This window comes from Benincasa hispida, chromosome 7 (assembly GCF_027475165.1).
Source record: "Benincasa hispida cultivar pf3 chromosome 7, pf3_genome.v1.1, whole genome shotgun sequence".
Taxonomy (NCBI): domain Eukaryota; kingdom Viridiplantae; phylum Streptophyta; class Magnoliopsida; order Cucurbitales; family Cucurbitaceae; genus Benincasa; species Benincasa hispida.
Window position 1 is genome coordinate 29823226 of NC_143484.1, and position 20711 is coordinate 29843936.

Consider the following 20711-nt stretch of genomic DNA (forward strand, 5'->3'; position numbering starts at 1 on the left):
ACATTTGGGCCAAAGAAATAAAAAGTTCAACTTCAGTAGCAGCTTACGCGTAAACGCGAGGACGAACATTCCTCACCGATTGATCCAACAAAATCAGTTTCGTAAAGAAAGTTTTGCCTTTCTAAGACAAAACCCACCAAATTATGCAAGAACAATCACAACCCATTTCTTAATTTCGATCCTTTTTTCGTTTTCTTCTCCCAATTCTTCGATTCACATTCATTCATGGCGGATCATTTGGCCAGAGCAGAGGATTTCGAAGCCAAAGCAGAAAAGAAGCTCAGTGGTTGGGGATTGTTCGGCTCCAAGTACGATGATGCCGCAGATCTCTTCGATAAAGCCGCCAATTCTTATAAGCTTTCCAAATCATGTACTGCTAATCGCTTTTTCTCCTTTTGGTTATGTATTTCCCTCTGTTCTTATTATTTTCATTTTCCCTAAACACTGCTACATATTGGATACTATTAATTTTGTTGTTTGTTTGTTTTGATCATTTTGATGAGTAATTTGATTGTGGCTGGCTACTTGTGTTTTATCCCTCTTCGCTTCCTTTTCGATATGATTTTTCTCGTTTTTCTGGCGATGGTTTTGGGTAATGCGAGAGTTTTTTGCTTGGAAATCAATAGTTTGATGGTTTGAACTTTTGATAGATCGGCATTGTTGCATCCTTGTGTTTTGGGGGCGGACCCAGAAATTTTCATGATGAGGAGAAAAGTTCTATTCCTATATATAATCTATGGAGGTTTAGAAATTTAGGAGGTAAATAGAAGAGAAAGTGAAAAGGATAAACGAAGAGAAGTATTGTGCCCCTCTTCGATGCATTATGGCCGTCATCTTAATTGGTCATTGCCTTATTGCGTTAGCTGTGTTCTTGCTTGTATGAATATTACATTGTTGTCTATTTTAGTTTACTGTCATCCATTGGCTTTTTAATCTCTGTAGATGTGGTTTTGCAGGGGATAAAGCAGGATCAACATATATAAAGTTGGCAAATTGTCATCTGAAGGTTGGTGCTTCATGTTTGTGAGATCAAACGCTTCGTCAGCTTCCTTTATTTTACACTGTTTCTTTTACTGAAAAATGCATTGTTTTTATTATAAAGATGGAAAGCAAGCATGAAGCAGCTCAAGCTTATGTCGATGCGGGCAATTGCTATAAGAAAACATCTGTTAGAGGTAGTACTGGTTCATAATATGATTGTTTAATAACGTAAAGTCCATTCAGGGACATTCGATACTTCAATGTGATTTATATGAGTGAAACTATGTTAATTCGAGTATGCCATTATTGTAGGGTAAATTACTTATTTCCAAATTGCAATTGTTATTTTGATGCAGAGGCCATATCTTGCATAGAGCAAGCAGTGAATTTGTTTTGTGACATTGGAAGACTCAATATGGCGGCAAGATATTACAAGGTATATTCTTATTCTTGTACATGAAGTGCTTTTTTGATTTCTTTGATTATCTAAAATGTTTGGTTACTTAGCTAGGTTACGCTCTGCATTTTTTTTTCTTTTCTTTTGGGTCCTATTCTTGTGGCTGTTAATTCTTGATTAGAAATTGTTATGAAGTATCATACATTAGGTCCCTTTAGACTTTACTTTGCTTGCATAAAATGTTGGCAATTACTTACGCAGAATTCTTTCATCATATGATTAACAAAAAATTAAACAAGTACCTCATGTCCAATTCATGACTTGAAATTTGGATGTACCTTCTCGCTTGTGCAGGAAATTGCTGAATTGTACGAGTCAGAACAGGATATTGAGCAAGCAATCGATTACTTTGAAAAGGCTGCTGACCTTTTCCAAAATGAAGAAGTGACAACTTCAGCAAACCAATGCAAGCAGAAAGTTGCACAATTTGCTGCACAGTTAGAACAGTAAGATACTTTAATATATTTAGTTAGTATGCTCTTTTAACAATTTTTTTAACGTTGTTAGTATTGCTAGTTGCTACCACCAATCTAATGGTTTTAATCTTTATATTCTTGTTTTCTTGTATTAACCTTCCATATGGTAACATAATTTCCAGATATCAGAAAGCAATTGATATCTACGAAGAAATAGCAAAATATTCTCTCAAGAACAACTTGCTCAAGTATGGAGTGAAAGGGCATCTTCTTAATGCTGGAATTTGCCAGCTTTGCAAAGGTGATATCGTTGCTATTACAAAAGCATTGGATAACTATCAGGTCTTTTCTTGACTCGATCTCTCTTATCTCCTAGCAATTTATGTCCTGCCCACAGGCTGGGAAAATAGTTTGATGTATTACTTCCCTTTTGCAGGACTTGGATCCTACTTTTTCAGGGACACGTGAATACAAGCTTTTAGCGGTGTGTAATGTTCATTCCCTGAATTCTGATATATTATTCTTTCTTTTACATGTTTGATAACATTTTATACAAGGCACGATAGTATTCATTTGATTCAGAAAGCCTAAAGTTTGAGCTACATACAAGTATCTCTCTGTTTCCATGTTAAATCTATGCTATATCCAAAAATCTAAACAAATATGTTTAATGCTTGTTTTTTTTAAAGGCAATTTAATGCTTTTTTATGTATGTTGAAATTTGAACAATTAGTTTAATGGTTCTACCCATTTCTGGCTTGCTTATTGATTGAAGACATCGTCATGTATTGCTGATTTGTCCCATATCTTGCATAAAATTGTACTGATTCTTGATTAAGGCACCCGCTCATCTTCTTTCTTTTTCATGTTATATTTTTTCTCTCATATTTACCTCAGGACATTGCTTCTGCAATTGATGAGGAAGATGTAGCAAAATTTACTGATGTTGTCAAGGAATTTGATAGCATGACCACACTGGTAAGATTATATACTTAATTACTCAACTTTAATATTATTGTTTCTTGGGAACTGTATAAAGCAACACGATATTGTTAATGAGGGTCGGGAGTTTAATAAAGGACCTGGAGGGAATTCGATCAATCCATGGTGACCACCTACCTAGGATTTAATATTCTGTAAGTTTTCTTGGCAGTCAAATGTTGTAGAGCCAGGTGAGTTGTATTGTGAGATTTATCGACGTATGCACAAGCTAGCTCGGACACTCACAGATATTATGAAAGAACTAGAAAAATAAAAAAAATAAAAAAGTAACATGATATTGATATGTAAACTGCAAAGTTGCTTCTTGAAACTCTTAGATCTGGAGAATGTTAGGTATCGAACTTGGAATCACCTGAAAATAACATAAAAAAACACACAACAGAGGGAAGTAAGTACCAAATGCGCTTTGATAGTTCATATATAGTGAAATATCCTGCTCGATCACAACCCAGACAATATGTCCAGAAACAAGAAAACACCAGCTATTCTCTCAAGTGGAGAGAGCTGGGAACCTCTCCTCCTAACCCCTGCAAACGCGCTGCCCCACACTCGCCGACCATACGCGCACTTCCTCTGCTCGCTGTGAAATACCTTTCTTACCCTTCCTAGAATAAGCATGCACAATCGGAGGGCTCACACAGAAATGTAGTATGATCATTGGGGATCGACCGAGGGGAGTTGCAACACTCTGACTATATTGTTTTCATTTCTTATGGTAGAATTACCAATGAATTATGTGCATTTGACAGGATCCATTGAAGACAACCCTTCTGTTAAGGGTGAAGGATAAACTGAAAGCTAAAGAACTAGAAGAGGATGATCTTACCTAAAATCATATGCTGGTTTTTTTCTCATCCTTATGTTTTAGATCATTTTTATGAGTTTGTGTGTTCTATGTCCAGTTTTTGTTTTTTTGTTTTTTTGGCAACTGGCATTGTCTATTAATTATTGAATGACTTGGTTTGGGTTCTGATGAATAAAGGTATCCTTGAAGCTGTGAGCCTGTGATGTTGCTTTCTGTCATCATAACCAAATCTCTATAAACATTTATGTCCAAATATATATAATTTTGTACTATATTTCCTTTTGAAGGGCAATTTTGTATCATTTATTAGAAGTTGAAGTCATCAGTAATAAGTAAAAGGTTCAAATACTATTTTGGTCCCTATATTTGAGACATGTTCAATTTTAACCCCTGTTCATCCAACAAAACTTAAATTTAGTCTCAACAATAGTTTATTCTTGATTTTTTCAAAAAAAAATTATTATTTGTTAGAAATTTTATTATAAATTTTGAAAATATATTCACATAGGCTATTTTCTTCAAAATATATTGGGACTAAAATTAGATATTTAAAAAATACTAATATTAAAATCAAACAAACAGGTGGATCTACACTCGCAAGAAATCCCATTTCAAACTATCGAGATAGGCTTTGTTACATACAAAAGTTCAATGTCTAATTTGCTATTTGTATTACTTTTGCAATTTTCTTTTATGTTGACTTTTGGCCTTCTTCTCTGGCCTCATTCCCCTAAAAATAAATAACCCAACCCATTTATTTATTGGATTGAATACAGAGCACCATTATTTGGATTGAACGAACTTATTATTGGGCCACCATTACTTACAATAATTCGTGCATATGTGTATGATCTATGAAGCACAAATATTTCATGTGAGACAAATAATTAGTATTAGATACGCGTGACGTATCTATTTCTATGCGTACTTTTTTTTTAAGAAAAAAGACAAGTAACTCATCTATTTTTCCTAATCTAAAATTAGGCAACCTATTTCAAGCTCACTACTCGAGTCCAAAATTAAAAAATGAAAAATATAACGGACCAAACTTGATACTAGAATCATTTAATCTCCATCTTCACATTCGAGTCCCTACAAAGTCCACAAAAATATAAACCATTTGGATATCTTCAACAGTCATATTTCTCTCCCTAATATTCATCTTCTTCTTTGTAATATGAGTCACTTTTCAATTGCATTTTATTAATTATTGTACTTCAACATCTTATATGTTGCTTTTTTGTATTGTATTTCAGTGTTTGTATTTTATTTTGTGCTATTGTTATTAACTTGTATGCTAAGTTTATTTATATCCTAGATTTTTTTAAAGAAAAAAAAAATGTATCTTCAACATATCAGTATCCTCGTTTTTTAGAAATATATAAAAAATGATTCATCCTTAGACGTATCCATATCTTAGTTTTTTTAGAAATTAACGAATCACCATCCAATCGTATCCGTATCCTGTAGCCATGCTTTATAGTGTATGATTCTTTACTATACTACATTTTATGTAAAAAAAAAAAAAAGAACAAACTTTTTAATATTATTTTTTAAAATATATTTAGATATATCATAGTTAATAATTATAGCTTTTAGTTAACATAATTTTCTTTTCAAGTATTAGAAATTAATTACAAATATTTGAGAAAGTTAAATACTAAATAAAACTTTACGATATTAATAACTAAATCAAGAAAAAGTTATAAAAATACAAAATAAATTTAATAAAAACTATAAATTGAATAAATTTTACTAACATTTCATTTAGAAAACTTAAAATATACATATATATTTTTAAATAATTAAATAATTAATATTTAATGAGTTAATCCAATAAAGCTCAATACAAGCTCGACCTTAATTTTTTGTGTTCCAATGAGCTAGACTCAAAAGGGTTGTGTTATGGGCTCGGTAATTGATGGTTGGGTCGGTCCGATCCAACCCCAAACGATGTCTTAGGCCCTTGGGCTTGGGCACTACACATCTTTTTTTTTTTTTTTTTCCATAAATCATACAATTCAGAACATGGCCATATTTTCAATTGGATATTCTGTTTTGGCCATCCTGCACAATTTCTCATTTTTTTATTTTTGTTGATTCAAACAGTTCCCGTAACCCCACCCAACTCAACTGTGTACACCCACAAAATCGATGGTATAGTTGCCACACAATGAGGGAGTTTCTACCCAAATTGGGAAGATATTTGTTGTCGTGGTATTAAGTTTTCGTCTATATATCAATATTCCTATCAACATTTCTACATTTTCATGGATTCACATGAGGTGAGTCAATATTTTCATCATATCGTAAAAAAGACCATAAAACATAAAAAAGAAGCAACAAATGCCCCGTTTGGTAACTATTTAATTTTTTATATTTATTTTTAAAAATTAAGCCTATAGATTCATAGGCACTACTTCCACATGCAAATTGCTTCCTTTATTATTGATCTTTTACCATTTGTTTAAAATATAAAACCAATTTTTTAAAACTAGAAAAAGTAATTTTTAAAAATTTGACTAAGAATTCAATTATTATACTTAACAAATATGCAAATCGTTGTAAGAAATGGAGATGAAACAGACTTAATTTTCAAAAACAAAAAATAAGAAACGAAATAGATACCAAACGGGACAAAATGTTTGTAATCTGAATACAAAATAAACAATAAACATATTAATTTATTTTAAAAATATAAAATCTTTATTTATTGGTTCAAATAACTTCTTTGAATGTTTTGTTTTTATAATTTTTTCTATAAATATTTATCGGTACTTCCATTGACAATTTCATAAGACTGAAATCTTGACATTCCACCGACATCGACATCTTAAACTTTACTTATTATTTGTGCAAGCACAATGTTATCCTGAAATGCTAAAGCCTTGTCATTTCCACTAACCCAAAGAACACTTTAGACGTCTGGGCTGCTGCCATGATCTCTTCATATGCATTATGAATAACAATTTCATGACCAACTATTTCATCTTTGATTGAGTGCATGGTTGGAAGTGATTTTGAAATTGTTAAAATTACTTTTGTCATAATTAAAATCACTTTCAAACACTCATTTGATCACTTAATTATTTTAATGTTTAATTTTATATGTTTAAATATAATTTTTATATCATCAAAATTGATTTTAAATGATTGAAAGCATGATTTAGAATAAATTTTTAAAAATGACAAAAATGATTTAACCATTTTAGAATTACTCTCAAACTTGTCATGAAGTATCTATGTTCATCTAGTATGAACTACGGTGCTTTTTGTTGTGTTATCATGCTCATGATGATAACACATCAATATATCTCCTCTAGATTTGTTATTAATTTGTTTAAATCAAAATAAATGTACAAACCAAAATTAGTTATTTTCTAAAATTTCAGGGACTAATATAGAATCTATAAAAATTAAGGGATCGAAATGGACATTTTGGAAGTTTAGAAACAAAACTAAAATAATCTTAAAAGTTCAGAGACCAAAATAAGATTTAAGTTTAAAATAAAAGAAAAAAAAAAGATTAAATTACATGTTTAGATTTCAAACTCTTAAGGCCAAGTATAAAATATTCTCGAACTTTAAAAATGTCTAATAGATACCTGAACTTTAATCTGCTGTCTTGGTCATTGACATATTTGAAAATGTTAAGAAAATAACTTATCTATTAGATATAAAATTAAATTTTATGTTTGATAGAACCTCGAGCTGTCAATTTTGTATCTAGTAGGTTTGTGAATTTTAAAAAATGTTAAATATGTCAAAATATTTATTAAACACAAAATTAAAATTGTAGGACCAATTAAACACAAAATTGAAAGTAATACCTTATAAATTATGTATATGGAATTATATATGTGACATTTTTAAAAGTTAAGGACTCTTATGGACCAAACTGATTTAAAGTTTTAAAAGCTTAAGGATTCTATGGACACTTTTGAAAGCTTTAACATTAAAATTTGAAGAACCTATTATAGTTTTTAAATCATAGACCAAACTGACCTAAAGTTTAATGAATAAAGTTGTGATTTAACCCATAATAGTAAGGTCAAATTTTACCAAATAGCTTTAAACTTTAAGCTATGTTCCAATTATCCATCTTTGAAAGTTTTATTTATACCTTTGAATTTATTTGAATTTAAGAGGCATATTTGACATCATTTACAACTCCATGATCTCTGAATCGAGAGTACATATTTTATGTCGGTTGAGCGATGATTTTGTCAGCATTATATAATAGAAACTTATTAGATAATTTAGCCTAATAATAATGAGACAAGGAAAAGGTTAAATTATTGAAAAATACCTTGAACATGGTCATTTGTTTAAAAAAAATACTCATATACATTTAAAAAGCAATATTACCTTTGACCTTTCATAAAGGTTTCAAAAATACCTTTGGAGTATGATTTTTCTTTTTCTTTTTCTTAAATTTGGATGAAAATTGAAATATGAAATTATGTGGTAGGTGACATAAATAGAAAAAAAGTTCAAGGATATTTGTTATAATTCTTTTCTTTTAATATAATAGGGGTAAGAAATTCAAACCTCAATGTCTTGCTCGTTCGTGGGTTGAGTTGAAGTCTTTTTAGACTATCCCATTTTGTTGAGTTGTAAATTTTTTCAATCAAAATAACTCTTATTAAATAACAAACCCAAACCCAACCCAAACCAACCGGTTGAGTTGGCTCGAATTAATCAAATCATTTATTTAAATTTTTGTTATAAAAATAAGTAAAATATTAATATATAAAAATGTTATTTAATTATTTTCATATATTGGATTAAGATTAATAACTGAATTTCAATATATATTATAAAAAATTTCTTTCCATATGCTAAAAATTATTTTTAGGAGTTATTGAAAAATAAATTAATAAAAAAAATTAATGTCTTTCCTTTAAGGGGTTGTTGTGTAACAAGTGCATAATGGCCACTAGAACTTCTGTATATTTTATCGTCAACTTGATGAATTAATTTCAAGATATAAGGCTTTCCTATTATAACATGTTGTTCAAAAAGATTTCCTGTTCTTCTATCAAATATTATGTTTTTTCTTGGATACTCGAGTTCAAATACCCATGGACTCGGTGTTTGCTTAAGACTAGTTTTATAAAATAAAAAAAAATAAAAATATTTAAAATAATTGTATAGTAAATAAATACAATATACTATTTAAAATTAACTCAATTGATTGGATTTTTTGAGTCATGGCTAACACATTCCTACGTGAGTTCTATGTTTGGTTTATATGTTTATAATTTAGGCAAAAGAAAAAAGGAAAATGAAAGTGAAAAAGAGAGAGAGACTGAAATAGTATCATCTCCCTCCTCAACCAAATCTTATTCTAAATCGAAGCTTGAGATTCGCAGAGGCGAAAACTGGGAGTTTTAATTCTCTCGAAACCCTTCCGTTGTTTGATGGCAAAATCGCTTCCATCGCCAACTCGCCTTCACCAATTCGCCAAGGTCGTCGTCGCCTCCAAGAAGCCCCAATCAGCCACACCTAACCCCAAGTCTCGGATCCGAGTTTCGCCGCCCGAAACTCCGATCTCCGGTACCGTCCGAGTCATCTCGGAGTTGAAGAAGAACAACAACAACATGGAGGAGGAGAAGAAGGAGGAGGCGCATCGGACTCCTTTGGCCGATGTGGTTTCGGACTGCGTCAAGCGGTGGTTTCAGGACACGCTCAAGGAGGCCAGGGCCGGCGATACGTCGATGCAGGTCTTGGTTGGCCAGATGTTTTGCTCTGGCTATGGAGTTCCTAAGGACACTCAGAAGGTTTGCGCTTCTTTTTGCTTTCTACATTTCGAGATTTCGTGTTGATTTCTTGCGTATGTATTTGGGGAATTAGAGAGGATATTCTCGTATAATCTAAGGGGAAAAACAAAACGAGTTTCGGTTGTTCCTTGAAAGGGTTGTGAAATACTTCTAGGATAAGAGAATGTAGTTAATTTTGGGATGAAGTTCATTCTAGAATTCCATACAATTGGTGTGTATTTTGAGCTGCTAATTGCTAAGGTTATTGTAGGTTGTGTTTTGTTGTGTTGCTCAATGATGAAGAAGGTTCTCTTTCGGCTCTCCTATTGAGATAGGGGGCGTGGTTTGTTCTTTGCTTCTAGTACGTCGGAATATTTGGCTTGAGAGAAGTAAGAGTTGAGAGTCCTTAGTAGGTGTGACATTTGGTTAGGTTTTAACGTCTCTCGTGTTTGTGCCTTAAAAGACATGTTTGGGATTGATTTTGAAATAGGTAATGTTCAAATCACTCTAAAAACATGCTTTTAGTCATTCAAACTCAATTTTGATGGTATGAAAATTACGTTTAAATGTGTAATATCAAACATTGAATTGAATTTGAATGTGATTAATGGCATATTTAGGAAAATCGGAGATCAGAGTGTTTTCTTCTCAGCTGGAGTTCTTTTGTGGCATGGTTCTCTTTTCTTTTTCCACACCTGTTCATGAATCATGATTAGTAGAATCACTTTTTAATAGATAAGCATAAACTTTCCTTGAGAGAAAAATGTGAGAGTGCAAGGGATGTGTTGCGAATATTAATAGGATAGTAGTAAGTGTATAGTGGTGTCATGGTAATAAGGGGAGCCGATCGATCCCCTTAGAGGGGAGAAAGATTTCTGGTATTGTTCAGTGTGGGGCTTTGGAAGAGACATAACCTTCTTGAAAAGCTATTGATATTGTGAAAAGCTATTGATATTGTAATTTCTCTTGGTATTGCAATATAGTCTTATCTTTGTATTTTCTATTGTGTTCCTTGTTAGGAGAATCCTAACAAAAACAAATCCTGTCCTCTTGCTAAATAATTGTTTGATATCTGAACTAAGGGAATTGCTTGGATTAATCGAGCTTCAAAAAATCAGGCTTGGAAAGTAAGCGATAGACATCCAGGTATTCCAGTCTTCCAGAGTCTGTTTGGCAATAATCTTTTGGCATCGCTTTCTAAATTTTTTTTGTTCTTTAGGTTATCTTGCAACCGATTCAGAATCAAGCGATAGGAGAGTGAAACAAGATGATGTCAGATGATCCTTTTCACTAATCTTAGTAAGTCGTGTTCTGAATGTGAACCTTTCTAACTTGAACACTTCATGTAGTTTTAATTCATGTATGTGAAACTCAGCGTAGATGAGTTATTGAAAAAGAAAAAGGAGAACGAGTTATCTCCCATGTTAATTTGTGGAAAAGTAAAATTTGTTTTGCGTTTCTCACCTCCCCTGATAGATATCTCTTTCATTTATATATTAATATTTCGTTGTTGATTGCTTTTATTTATGTTCTGCTGTCCTTTATTTACGTATTATTCCTATGTAAGCACAGTTAAGAATCAAATTTCAGAAGGAATATAACATTTTTGGTTTTTTGCCATACTAGCCCTTGAACTTCCAAATTTATTCCATTTTGGTTCCAAAACTATACTTTTTAACTATTTGCAGAATAATCATTTGTCCTTGCTGATATTTTGTCATCTAGTTCTAAGATAGACAAATAACTTTGAATATGTGTTACGTGCTTACGCATAACTGCTTGTAGGGCAAGTACTGGGTGGAGTCATGATATTAGAAACTAGGAACTGAATAGTTCAAAGGCAACAAAATACTGTCAAGCCCTAAGTTGTGTTATACAGTGGTTGTGCCTGAGCATTTGTTTGTTTCTCTATAAGAAAACTACTAGTGACTTATCGTAAGGCCGTAAATAGGGGCTATGTCGACTCTTAACTAGGAGATTAATCAAAAGATAATTAAGTGCATATTTTCGGAACTTCTGCATTTTGTTGAGTATCATTGTAATTTAGCAAGCTAGATTCATTTTTCATCAAATTACTCATGTTTCTACAGATTGTAGTATCCCCTAATTTTTGTTACTCATTTTCCTTGCACTGCCAAAGTTAACAGTCAAATGGGGTGTCTTTTCTATCAAAAGCCTTTTGGTTAGCCATTGTAATCTACCCTCCCCATGTTCATATACTGTACTGGTTGATTAAATTTTGAATAGTGAATGCATTTCCCAACCTGATGGCTTTGTTTTTTTCAACAACTAGATTGGACTTTTAAATTGAATGAATCATATGATTTTACAAGTATAACAATTGCTATATCTCTCCATTTCTTTTCAGTTGCAAATTCACAATCAATGTTGAAGATGTTGATAAATACTAAAGACAGAAGAGACCTTGTTTTGGCTGCTTCTCCTTGGTAGACATGAAATGAAACTTCATGTATAAGTTATATATAAAGTGTTGCGTATTGAAGCAGGACAGCAGCCATTATTTCCCTTCACGCTTTCCCTTTCTCCATTCCCATGGCTGCTCTGGGTTTGAAGAAGCCCACAACCCAGCCCTTTTAGCTCGAGCTTCATTTTCCCACTGTTATGAATAATGAATTAATATAAGGTTTCACACTGCAGATGTCACAACGTTGCAAAAAGGTGCTTAGTTGAGAAATCTGTGTTTGTGCTTTTCCTCTTATTTTAACCATTTTGAAATATGTTTTTAATCATTCAAAATGGTATGAAATGAAATAACGATTAGAAAGTGTACAATCAAACACTAAATTAATTTTGAATAATTAAAGATATATTAAGTTGCAAATATGGTCCCTATAATTTATAGAAAGTAACCGTTTAATCTCAATGATTTTAAAAATTAGATTTTAGTCTTCGTGATTTCATAAAGTTTTGTAAATAGTCTATATGGTTTGATAAAATTCTCATAAATAGTTCTTCAAATTCAAACTTCGTAAAATTAGTTGTAATTATAAACCATAGATATTTAACTTCTAACATTCTTCAAACTATTAAGAATTAAATTTGTAATTTAACTTTAAGGACATGTGATATCAACCGTCCATGCATCAAATTATTAATTAAATTTGACGTAATTTTAATATATTTCAATTTTATCTTTTTTCATGACATTTAAGTAGGGATAATTTTGTCTTTTTACTACGATGCATTAGGATTTTTTTTATTGGTAGGTTATTTAAGACTTACCTTAGGTTGTTTTGATAAGTCAAGTTTTATGATTAATTGAATTTAGCCTTTGAGCTTCTTCTTTCAAGTTTAGCTAGGGAGTTTCTTGAACTTTTGTAATTCATGTATTGAATTACATGTCAAGAACATTTAAGTTGGATTGATCATTCTATTTGTGTAGTGTTCAAATCTTGGGGCAAGGAACTTGTTCTTGTTTCAAGATATTTGGCAATCTGCGTCTAATCCAATCATTAGGGTTGAAATCAGTTGATTTGTGGTTTTAGTGATTGAGGATTAAGGATTCTCATCCAAAAAGGGTTTTTAATTTCAATTCGATAGGATTTTTGTATCAATTTATTTATTAGTGATTTTGATCATTTATAAAACTGTTGGTAAACTTGGATGTAAAAATGTTCTTCTTTTTCTTTTTTTCAAATAATTACATCCTTGATCTTAGTCTTTCTTTTAGACTGTTCCTTTCGGATATGTGACTTAATTATATAAATCATATGCTATGAACTATATCCACATTATCATACCCTTATATAGTCAAATTTGAATAAAAAATTTGAGGATAAAAGTTTTTAAAAAAATGAAATCAAAATGTAACTTGCCTTTGATAGCTCTGCTCGTTTATCATAAGCTTTGTAATGCCATGCAAACCCCTTTTTCAGCATTGCTTCCTGTAGAGAGAACCAAAAACTTAATCCTTATATAACCACAAACCTGAAGCCTATAACCGATGTGGAGAGTGGAAATAGTATAAATTAGGTTTCATTTGGATTGACTTGAAAAAAAAGTGTTTTTCGAAAAACTCATTTTTATTTAAACACTTTTGACAAAAAATATTGAATATACATTTTAAAAGCTATTTTGAGTAGTTGTCAAACACTCAAATTTTATTCAAAATGATTTATTATTAAATTAAACACTTGAAAATTCCAAACGCACCCTTAGTATTACCTGAATAAACTTCCCATTACAATACAAGTCACCTACACACCGATTGTACCGATCTTCACCATACACAAGCACTCTCAAACACTTCCCTTCAACAAGCTTTGTTAGTTCTTGTTTTGCCTCTTTACCATAGGGCATTCCACTTTCTGGTGCATCTATTCCTCTGCATAATCAAGTTCAACCAAGGGTCAACGGAATTTGCAGGTTTAAATCTTATTTTCATCTTGTGTTTACAAAATAACTATTTGCAGGTTTAAATCTTATTTTCATCTTGTGTTTACAAAACAACTATTTACAATGAAGTTATGATATTATTTTATGGAACTCAGTGTATGTTATAAATTTGTGATTAAAAAAAAAAGAAAAAAATTATAGAGTAAAATATTTTTTTTGTCTCTAGGTTTTTTGGTGTAGTTTCTATTTGATCTCTACGTTTTCAAATGTTATATATTTAGGTCTTAAGTTTTGAATTTAGTTTCAATTTAGTTTCTCGGTTTCAAACTAATACAAATTTTTCCTTGAGATTGGAATTTGTTTCAGTTTGATCCCTAAGTTATAAGATTTACATTTCTAATCTTGATTTTTTGCTAATTTCTCATTTTCTATGTTTAGTATTAATGCCTATTAATTTAATTAAGTTTTACTATTTTTCATCACTAATGAAATTAAATTTAAAATTTTACTTCGTAATTATTTTTAATTAATTAATAGACATTAACGATAATGATTGAAAGTGAGTATTTTACAAAAAATCAAGGTTAAAAGTGTAAATTTTAAAATATATGAACTAAATTGAAACAAAAGGTAAAATTATAACATTTTGAAATCTAGAGAATAAATTGAAACCAAACCCAAAACTTAGATTAAATGTGTAACATTTTTTAAATAACCTCAAACCTAGAGATTTGAAAGAACCGTGAAAATACATGGATCAAAGGAAACAAAGCTAAGATTACATAAACTAAAATAGAGTTTAAAAATGGACAAAACAATTATCAAAATAAGGTTTAAAGCATTTAATGCAAGTAGGGATAATTTTATAATTACCTGAGACGAATTCTGTATTTTCTTGCGAGAATCTCCTCATTCTGAAAAGTAAGCACCCTTTTGAGGAAGAAGAAACAAGCATCGAATCTCAGTAACCTATTGAAAAAGTCCAATTGTAAGTTATATAGTAAAGATAGAGATCATATACCTGTAACCAGCATCTGTTATTGTCTTGTGAAGAGCATCAGCTTTTGCAAAGTTCTTGGCGTTTCTAGCTTGTGATCTTTGAATGGCTGCATTTCGAACCTCTATTGGAATACAAGAGGACTCTCTAGTGTGCGCTGTACTCACATACACTGTCACTGTATCACCATCTGCTACAGCTTTCGCATCAACCTGGTATGAATTCAACACAATCAGAACACACATGTTTTCATCAAAATGGTTGGTCATTTCCCATAGAAGTATCGCCCTTTGATTACTTACTGGTAGTGTCTCCAGCTCAAACTTGACTCCGTCAGGTAGCGAGGCGGTGGTTGGGGCCGGAGCAGAAAGTTCGACGAGAGTATGAGGAAGAGGAAGACCATAGAAAGTCAATAGCCCCTGTTGCCCAACAGAGAGAACTTGATTTTGTATTTGACATGCCTTTTAAAGTGCTTATAGAAGACTAATGTTACATTTTTTTTTTCTTATATACTTTTCATCTGGGGATGTGTTTCAATATATTACAAATTTAATTCTTTAGTTTTTAATTTAGTTTCAATTAGTTTTAAATTTCAAATTATAATAATTTTACTTTTGAAATTTGAGTTTTGTTTCATTATTGACCCTAGGTTTTAAGATTTAATTTTTTAACTTCAATTTTTTATTAAATACTCACTTTTTATCCTTAATATTAATGTCTATTAAATAATATTAAAAAATTAAAAGAATTATAACTAATTCAATTTTCACTATCACTATTATAATTAAATTTAAAATTTCACTCCATAATTATTTTAAATTAATTAATAGACATCGATGCCAATATCCAAAATGAATATTTGATGAAAAATCAAGATTAAAAATATAAAATCTTAAATCTAGGAACTAAATTGAAACAAAACTCAAATCTCTTAAGAATAAAATCATAACATTTTGAAATCTAAGGGTTACCCTGAAACCGAAACTCAAAATTTAATGACTAGATAAGGTAACATTTTGAAACATAGAAACTAAAGAAATTAGACCCACAATTAGGAACCAAAAAGTTTTTTTTTTTTTTTTTTTTTTTTTCTATTTTTTTAATTTTATTTATTATTATTTTTAGTTGTAGCAGTAGTGATTTTATTTTGCCATAGCATTTTTTATAAATTATGCAAGAATGGAGAAATTTAAAAAACATACCAAACCAGAATAATTTGTTTTCGATCTCAGTTCATCGGATCCCAATCCCATTAGATTTTGGACTGTTCTACAAAGTCATCTAGCTAAATTTCCATGTATATCTAATTTTTCTATCCTAAAATTTTGAACACGAAATGGAAAGAAAAACATATTTTTCCAGAGATTATTAGATTCAGAGCTGTCCATACTTAAAAGGATGACTTCGATTCATTCAATTGAACTACTTGAAGTGCAGAGGTTCTCAGATTCCCAATCAAACAACACAAGCAACAGAGTAAACAATGATAAAATTAAACTAGATTGTTGTACCGTAATTGTATTGTACCTCGACATCTTTCTTTTGGTGTCTCTTGAGCGTCTGAATCACAAGCCTAGATGCTTCTTCAGGCGTTCGTGGAGGAGGTTTCTCCAACTTCCAAGCATCAGCCAATTTTCTATACCTTCACACACACACAAATCCATCACAAACTAACTACGATTACTTTCACAAACTCTCAACTCCGCAACAAAAATACTAAAAAAATACTTCACCAATTCGCTTGTGCCTTCTTCGACGAAACCACATGTTTACTAAGACCTTGAGGAACCTTTCAGAAAACAAATTAATCAACATCAAAGAACAGATCGTTCAATTAACAAATTGAACTAGGGCAAAAGACAAAATCCGACTCAAAATTCAAATCACGGAACGATGCTCACAACACGTGGAGTAAATCAGAAATGTTGAGTGGAGTATTGAGCTTGAGATTGAGAGAAGCGTTACCTGCGAAGTGATCTCGAAATCGAAGAGATCGTGAGCGAGAGCGGAGACGCCGGCGGTGGCGTAAGAAACGCCGTGAGGAGGTTGAGAATCGGAGCTTGGGTTGCAGAAATGGCCGCAGAGGAACCCGAGTACGTTCCCCATTTTTTGCGGCCTTAGGCAAAATGGGAATCGAAGGTTTGATTAATTGGACCCAAAAAAATTCTTAAGACTCAAGCAAACTTCTTTGAAGACTTTTATTATTATTATTATTATTATTATTTTGCAAATTGCTAGAGGTGTGAGAAAGAAGGAAGACACGTGGCTGATGATGATTTGTTATAAGAGGACTTTCGAATTCAGTCCCGTTAAGTGATCGTTTTTTTGGTTTATGCGATTTTTTTATCTAATAATAAGGGGACACGTGGGCGGTGTTGATTTATTGCAAAATATATATTTAAAAAGAACTAACCTTTGACGCTGTTTTCGTTTCTAATTCTTTTTTTTTTTCGTTCTTAGTTTTTTAATTAAAAAAGACGTGAAAGTTTGTTTAGTAAAAATCATTGTGGTCATTCAACTTTTATCAAAATAATGATTTAATTTTGGTTAGTTTAGTTCTTGAATTTTAATGAGTACTAATTTAATTTCTAATTTTTATTGTGAAAAATATTATTGAGATTTAATGAAATTTTTACACACGTAGATCGTTAAACTAATCGATAAGAGTAAGTCGTTTCATAAGAAAAATTGACAATTTTAAAAATGATTTTTTATAATAGGGACTAAATTGTTACTTGTTAAAATTTAGAAACTAAATTGTTATAAATTTAAAACTACAAGAATTAAGTTATTAACCAAAGTTGAGGACCTAAGTTGTTACTTTAAAGAAAGTTAGAATAAAAAACGATTATTATCTTTTTCTTAAAAAAATTAAATTTGTTGTGAACTTGTGGTACACAACAGAAGCACGAATACCAATAAACTATAATATTAAAATAAATATAATATAATAATAATATAAGTTAAACATAATATATAAATAAACAAAATACAAATAAATTAGCAAAATATAAAATCAGAAATTTCTCTAAATTCTCTAGTTTCTTCAATTTTCATGGACTTTACTCAATGTGTGACTTTCAAAATCCACCCCCACTATTTATAAGCAATTTGACAAATAGGAGGTGAATTATGTAGACACTAATAGTGTGTAATCTTGAAACACATGGACAACACATGGGGTAATGGATAAGTGACACATGGTCAACGGACACTAATAATGGACATCTATATTAAACCTAATTTAACATATTTATAATACTCTTCCTTAGATGCTCATTATATATGAAATATGCCTCGTTAAAACTTTATTAGGAAAAAATCAACTGGAAAAAAATCCCAGTGAAGAAAAAAAAGTATATATTTCATATAATCTGATACTCTTAAAAAGAATACAATATATTTACTCCCCTTTATGGAAACATCATTTGAGATATTGTGCACCAATTTTTCAAAGGTTGCGTTTGGTAATGATTTTGTAAATAAGTCTGTCAGGTTATTCTTCTAACAAACTTGTTGTATAGTGATGTCACCATTTTCTTCAAGATATGAGTATAGAAAAGCTTTGGTAAAATATGCTTTGTTCTATCTCATTTAATACATCATCATTTGATTTGGGATCTGCATGTTGTGTTGTCTTCGTATAATATCATTGGAAGGTTTTTTTTTTTTTTTTACAAGAAGGCAAACCCATGTTCCATGAATGTGTTGAGTCATTGATCTTAACTATACACATTCTCAACTAGTCTCGTGAATTGCAAGAATTTCAGCATGATTTGAGGAAGTGGTTGTTATGGTATGTTTCACCAACCGCCATGATATAGTAGTTCCTCTACATGTGAATAGATAATCTGTTTGAGATCTAGCTTTGTGTAGATCAAATAAATATCTAGAATTTGCATAGCCAACTATATCAAAATTTTATTTATTTGACTAAAATAAACCCATGTCAATCTTTCTTCCATATGCTTAATCGCGTTCCAATGTTTTTTTGTTAGAGAAGAAATATATCTTGTTAATAAATTTACTGAAAATGCAATATATGGTCTTGTACTATTAGCAAGATACATAAGTGCACCAATTACACCAAGATATGGTACTTTAGGACCAATAAGTTCTTCATTATTATCTCGAAGTCGAAATATATCTTTCTTCACATCTAGTGAACGAACTTCTATTGGAATGTTCAATGGATGTGTTTTGTCCATATAGAACCTTTTCAAAAAATTTCCTATATAAGTTGATTGATGAACAAATATCCTATCTATTAAATGCTTAATTTGTAAGCCAAGACAAAATTTTGTTTTTCCGAGATCTTTCATATTAAATTCTTTCTATATTCTATTACCTTTGAAAGCTCTTCAGAAGTCCCAATTATATTTAAATTATCAACATATACAGTTATAATAGCAAATCATGACTGTGATTTCTTTATAAAAATACATGGACATATTGAATTATTTTGATATCTTTCTTTCAACAAATATCCACTCAGACGATTGTATCACATTGGTCCTGATTGTTTCAATCCACATATTAATATTTGTAACTTTTATTGAATACAATTCTTGGGAATTTGATTTATATGTTTCAGATACTTTAAATCCTTCTAGATTCTCATATAAATATCATTATCAAGAGATCCATATAAATATGTTGTGACTACATCCATAAGATGCTTGTCTAGATTTTCATACACAGTTAGACCAATTAAATATCTTAATGTAATTGCATTCACCACTGGAGAATACGTCTCCTCATAATCAATATTAGATCTTTAAATCTTGTGTAACTAGTCTTGCTTTATATCTTGTGACCTCATTATTTTCATTTTTTCCTCACAAATACCTATTTGTATCCCACAGGTTTTACACTTTCTGGTGCTCGGACTACTAGGCCAAAAACCTGATGTTTCGAAAGTGAAGTTAATTCTGTCTCGATTGCTTCTTTTTGTTGAAGCCAATCTATTCTATGTTGACATTCTTCAACAAATTGTGGTTCAGGATCCTCATTTTCAAATATAATATCAAGAGTAACATTATACGCAAAAATGTTGTCAGTAACTACATTAGTTCGGTTCCATCTTTTTCCTGTCACGACATAGTTTATTGAAATCTCATTGTTACCTTTAGGTATTTCACCTTTTTCAAAAATTCGACTATTAGTCATGTCCAGTGTTTCTTCATGGATATTTACATCCTCAACCAAATCTTTTTTACTATTAATTATTTTTCATTTTTGAGGATTTTTATCTTTGGAACCCACTAGTCTACCACACTTCTGGCGTATTCTAGACTCATTAGTGAAAACTTGTTATGTTGGAATATCAATTTTCGATGGAACATTTGCAGCTGGTATATGTGATTTAGTTACTTTCTTTGCATCTATAAATGCATCTGGTAACTAATTTGCAATATTTTACAAATGAATTATCTTCTGAACTTCAAGTTCACATTGATCTGTAGGGTGATCTAAATGAGACAATAACGATGCATTCCATATAATTTCCTTTTTCAACTTCTTAATTCCTCCCCTTAATGTTTGAAAATCTGTCTTATTAAAATGACAATCAGCAAATCGTGTAGTAAATACATCACCCGTCAGGGGTTCAAGATATTTAATAATTGATAGGAAATCATATCTAACATATATTCCTAACCTCTTTTGAGGACCCATCTTAATATGTTGTGGTGGAGCAATTGGAACATACTACATATCCAAGAATTCTCAGTTGGAAAATATTTGGCTCATGGTCATAGACTAATTGTAATAGCCAGTACGTATGATGCTATTAGCCTAATGCATACAAGTGACATTGCATGGAAAATAACATGTTCTCATATAGATGTAGGAAGCTTAGCTCTCATAAACAATGGTCTAACAATTAGCTGCAAACGTTTTATGAATGATTTTGTTAAACCATTTTGTGTATGAA

The 20711-nt window shown here is 30.9% G+C and overlaps 3 protein-coding genes across 4 annotated transcripts; 2 read left to right on the forward strand and 1 right to left on the reverse strand.

Annotated features, from left to right (window-relative positions):
• Positions 1–3856, forward strand: LOC120082222 (alpha-soluble NSF attachment protein 2-like). Its single transcript, XM_039037500.2, has 9 exons — positions 1–370; positions 957–1006; positions 1103–1175; positions 1338–1417; positions 1733–1884; positions 2037–2196; positions 2291–2338; positions 2752–2832; positions 3606–3856. The coding sequence occupies exons 1-9, from the start codon at positions 226–228 to the stop codon at positions 3684–3686; spliced, it is 870 nt and encodes a 289-aa protein (XP_038893428.1). The 5' UTR covers positions 1–225; the 3' UTR covers positions 3687–3856.
• A 4789-nt stretch (positions 3857–8645) lies between these two features.
• On the forward strand, positions 8646–12118 carry LOC120081889 (uncharacterized). The gene is made up of 4 exons (XM_039037065.2): positions 8646–9444; positions 10506–10569; positions 10643–10722; positions 11792–12118. The coding sequence occupies exons 1-3, from the start codon at positions 9085–9087 to the stop codon at positions 10702–10704; spliced, it is 486 nt and encodes a 161-aa protein (XP_038892993.1). The 5' UTR covers positions 8646–9084; the 3' UTR covers positions 10705–10722; positions 11792–12118.
• Positions 11696–16961, reverse strand: LOC120081888 (staphylococcal-like nuclease CAN1). Of its 2 annotated transcripts, none has more exons than XM_039037063.2 (9): positions 16742–16961; positions 16510–16565; positions 16304–16418; positions 15079–15195; positions 14801–14988; positions 14653–14709; positions 13609–13768; positions 13260–13328; positions 11696–12040 (listed from the first exon to the last, which is right to left on the reverse strand). In XM_039037063.2, the coding sequence occupies exons 1-9, from the start codon at positions 16880–16882 to the stop codon at positions 11942–11944; spliced, it is 1002 nt and encodes a 333-aa protein (XP_038892991.1). In that variant the 5' UTR covers positions 16883–16961; the 3' UTR covers positions 11696–11941. The 2 variants fall into 2 exon arrangements, with proteins under 2 accessions (XP_038892991.1, XP_038892992.1); XM_039037064.2 differs by having other exon boundaries at positions 11696–12075.
• Positions 16962–20711: the final 3750 nt, after the last annotated feature.

Coding starts and splice junctions, on each gene's coding strand:
- LOC120081888 (XM_039037063.2), bottom strand. CDS start 16,882: ATGGGGAACGTACTCGGGTTCCTCTGCGGCCATTTCTGCAACCCAAGC. Junction 13,329..13,608: donor GTAATGGGAAGTTTATTCAG/GTAATACTAAGG, acceptor TTCTCTCTACAG/GAAGCAATGCTGAAAAAGGG. Junction 12,041..13,259: donor AACGAGCAGAGCTATCAAAG/GCAAGTTACATT, acceptor TATTCATAACAG/TGGGAAAATGAAGCTCGAGC.
- LOC120081889 (XM_039037065.2), top strand. CDS start 9,085: ATGGCAAAATCGCTTCCATCGCCAACTCGCCTTCACCAATTCGCCAAG. Junction 9,445..10,505: donor TTCCTAAGGACACTCAGAAG/GTTTGCGCTTCT, acceptor ATCTGAACTAAG/GGAATTGCTTGGATTAATCG. Junction 10,570..10,642: donor AGTAAGCGATAGACATCCAG/GTATTCCAGTCT, acceptor TTTGTTCTTTAG/GTTATCTTGCAACCGATTCA.
- LOC120082222 (XM_039037500.2), top strand. CDS start 226: ATGGCGGATCATTTGGCCAGAGCAGAGGATTTCGAAGCCAAAGCAGAA. Junction 1,176..1,337: donor TAAGAAAACATCTGTTAGAG/GTAGTACTGGTT, acceptor ATTTTGATGCAG/AGGCCATATCTTGCATAGAG. Junction 1,418..1,732: donor TGGCGGCAAGATATTACAAG/GTATATTCTTAT, acceptor TCGCTTGTGCAG/GAAATTGCTGAATTGTACGA.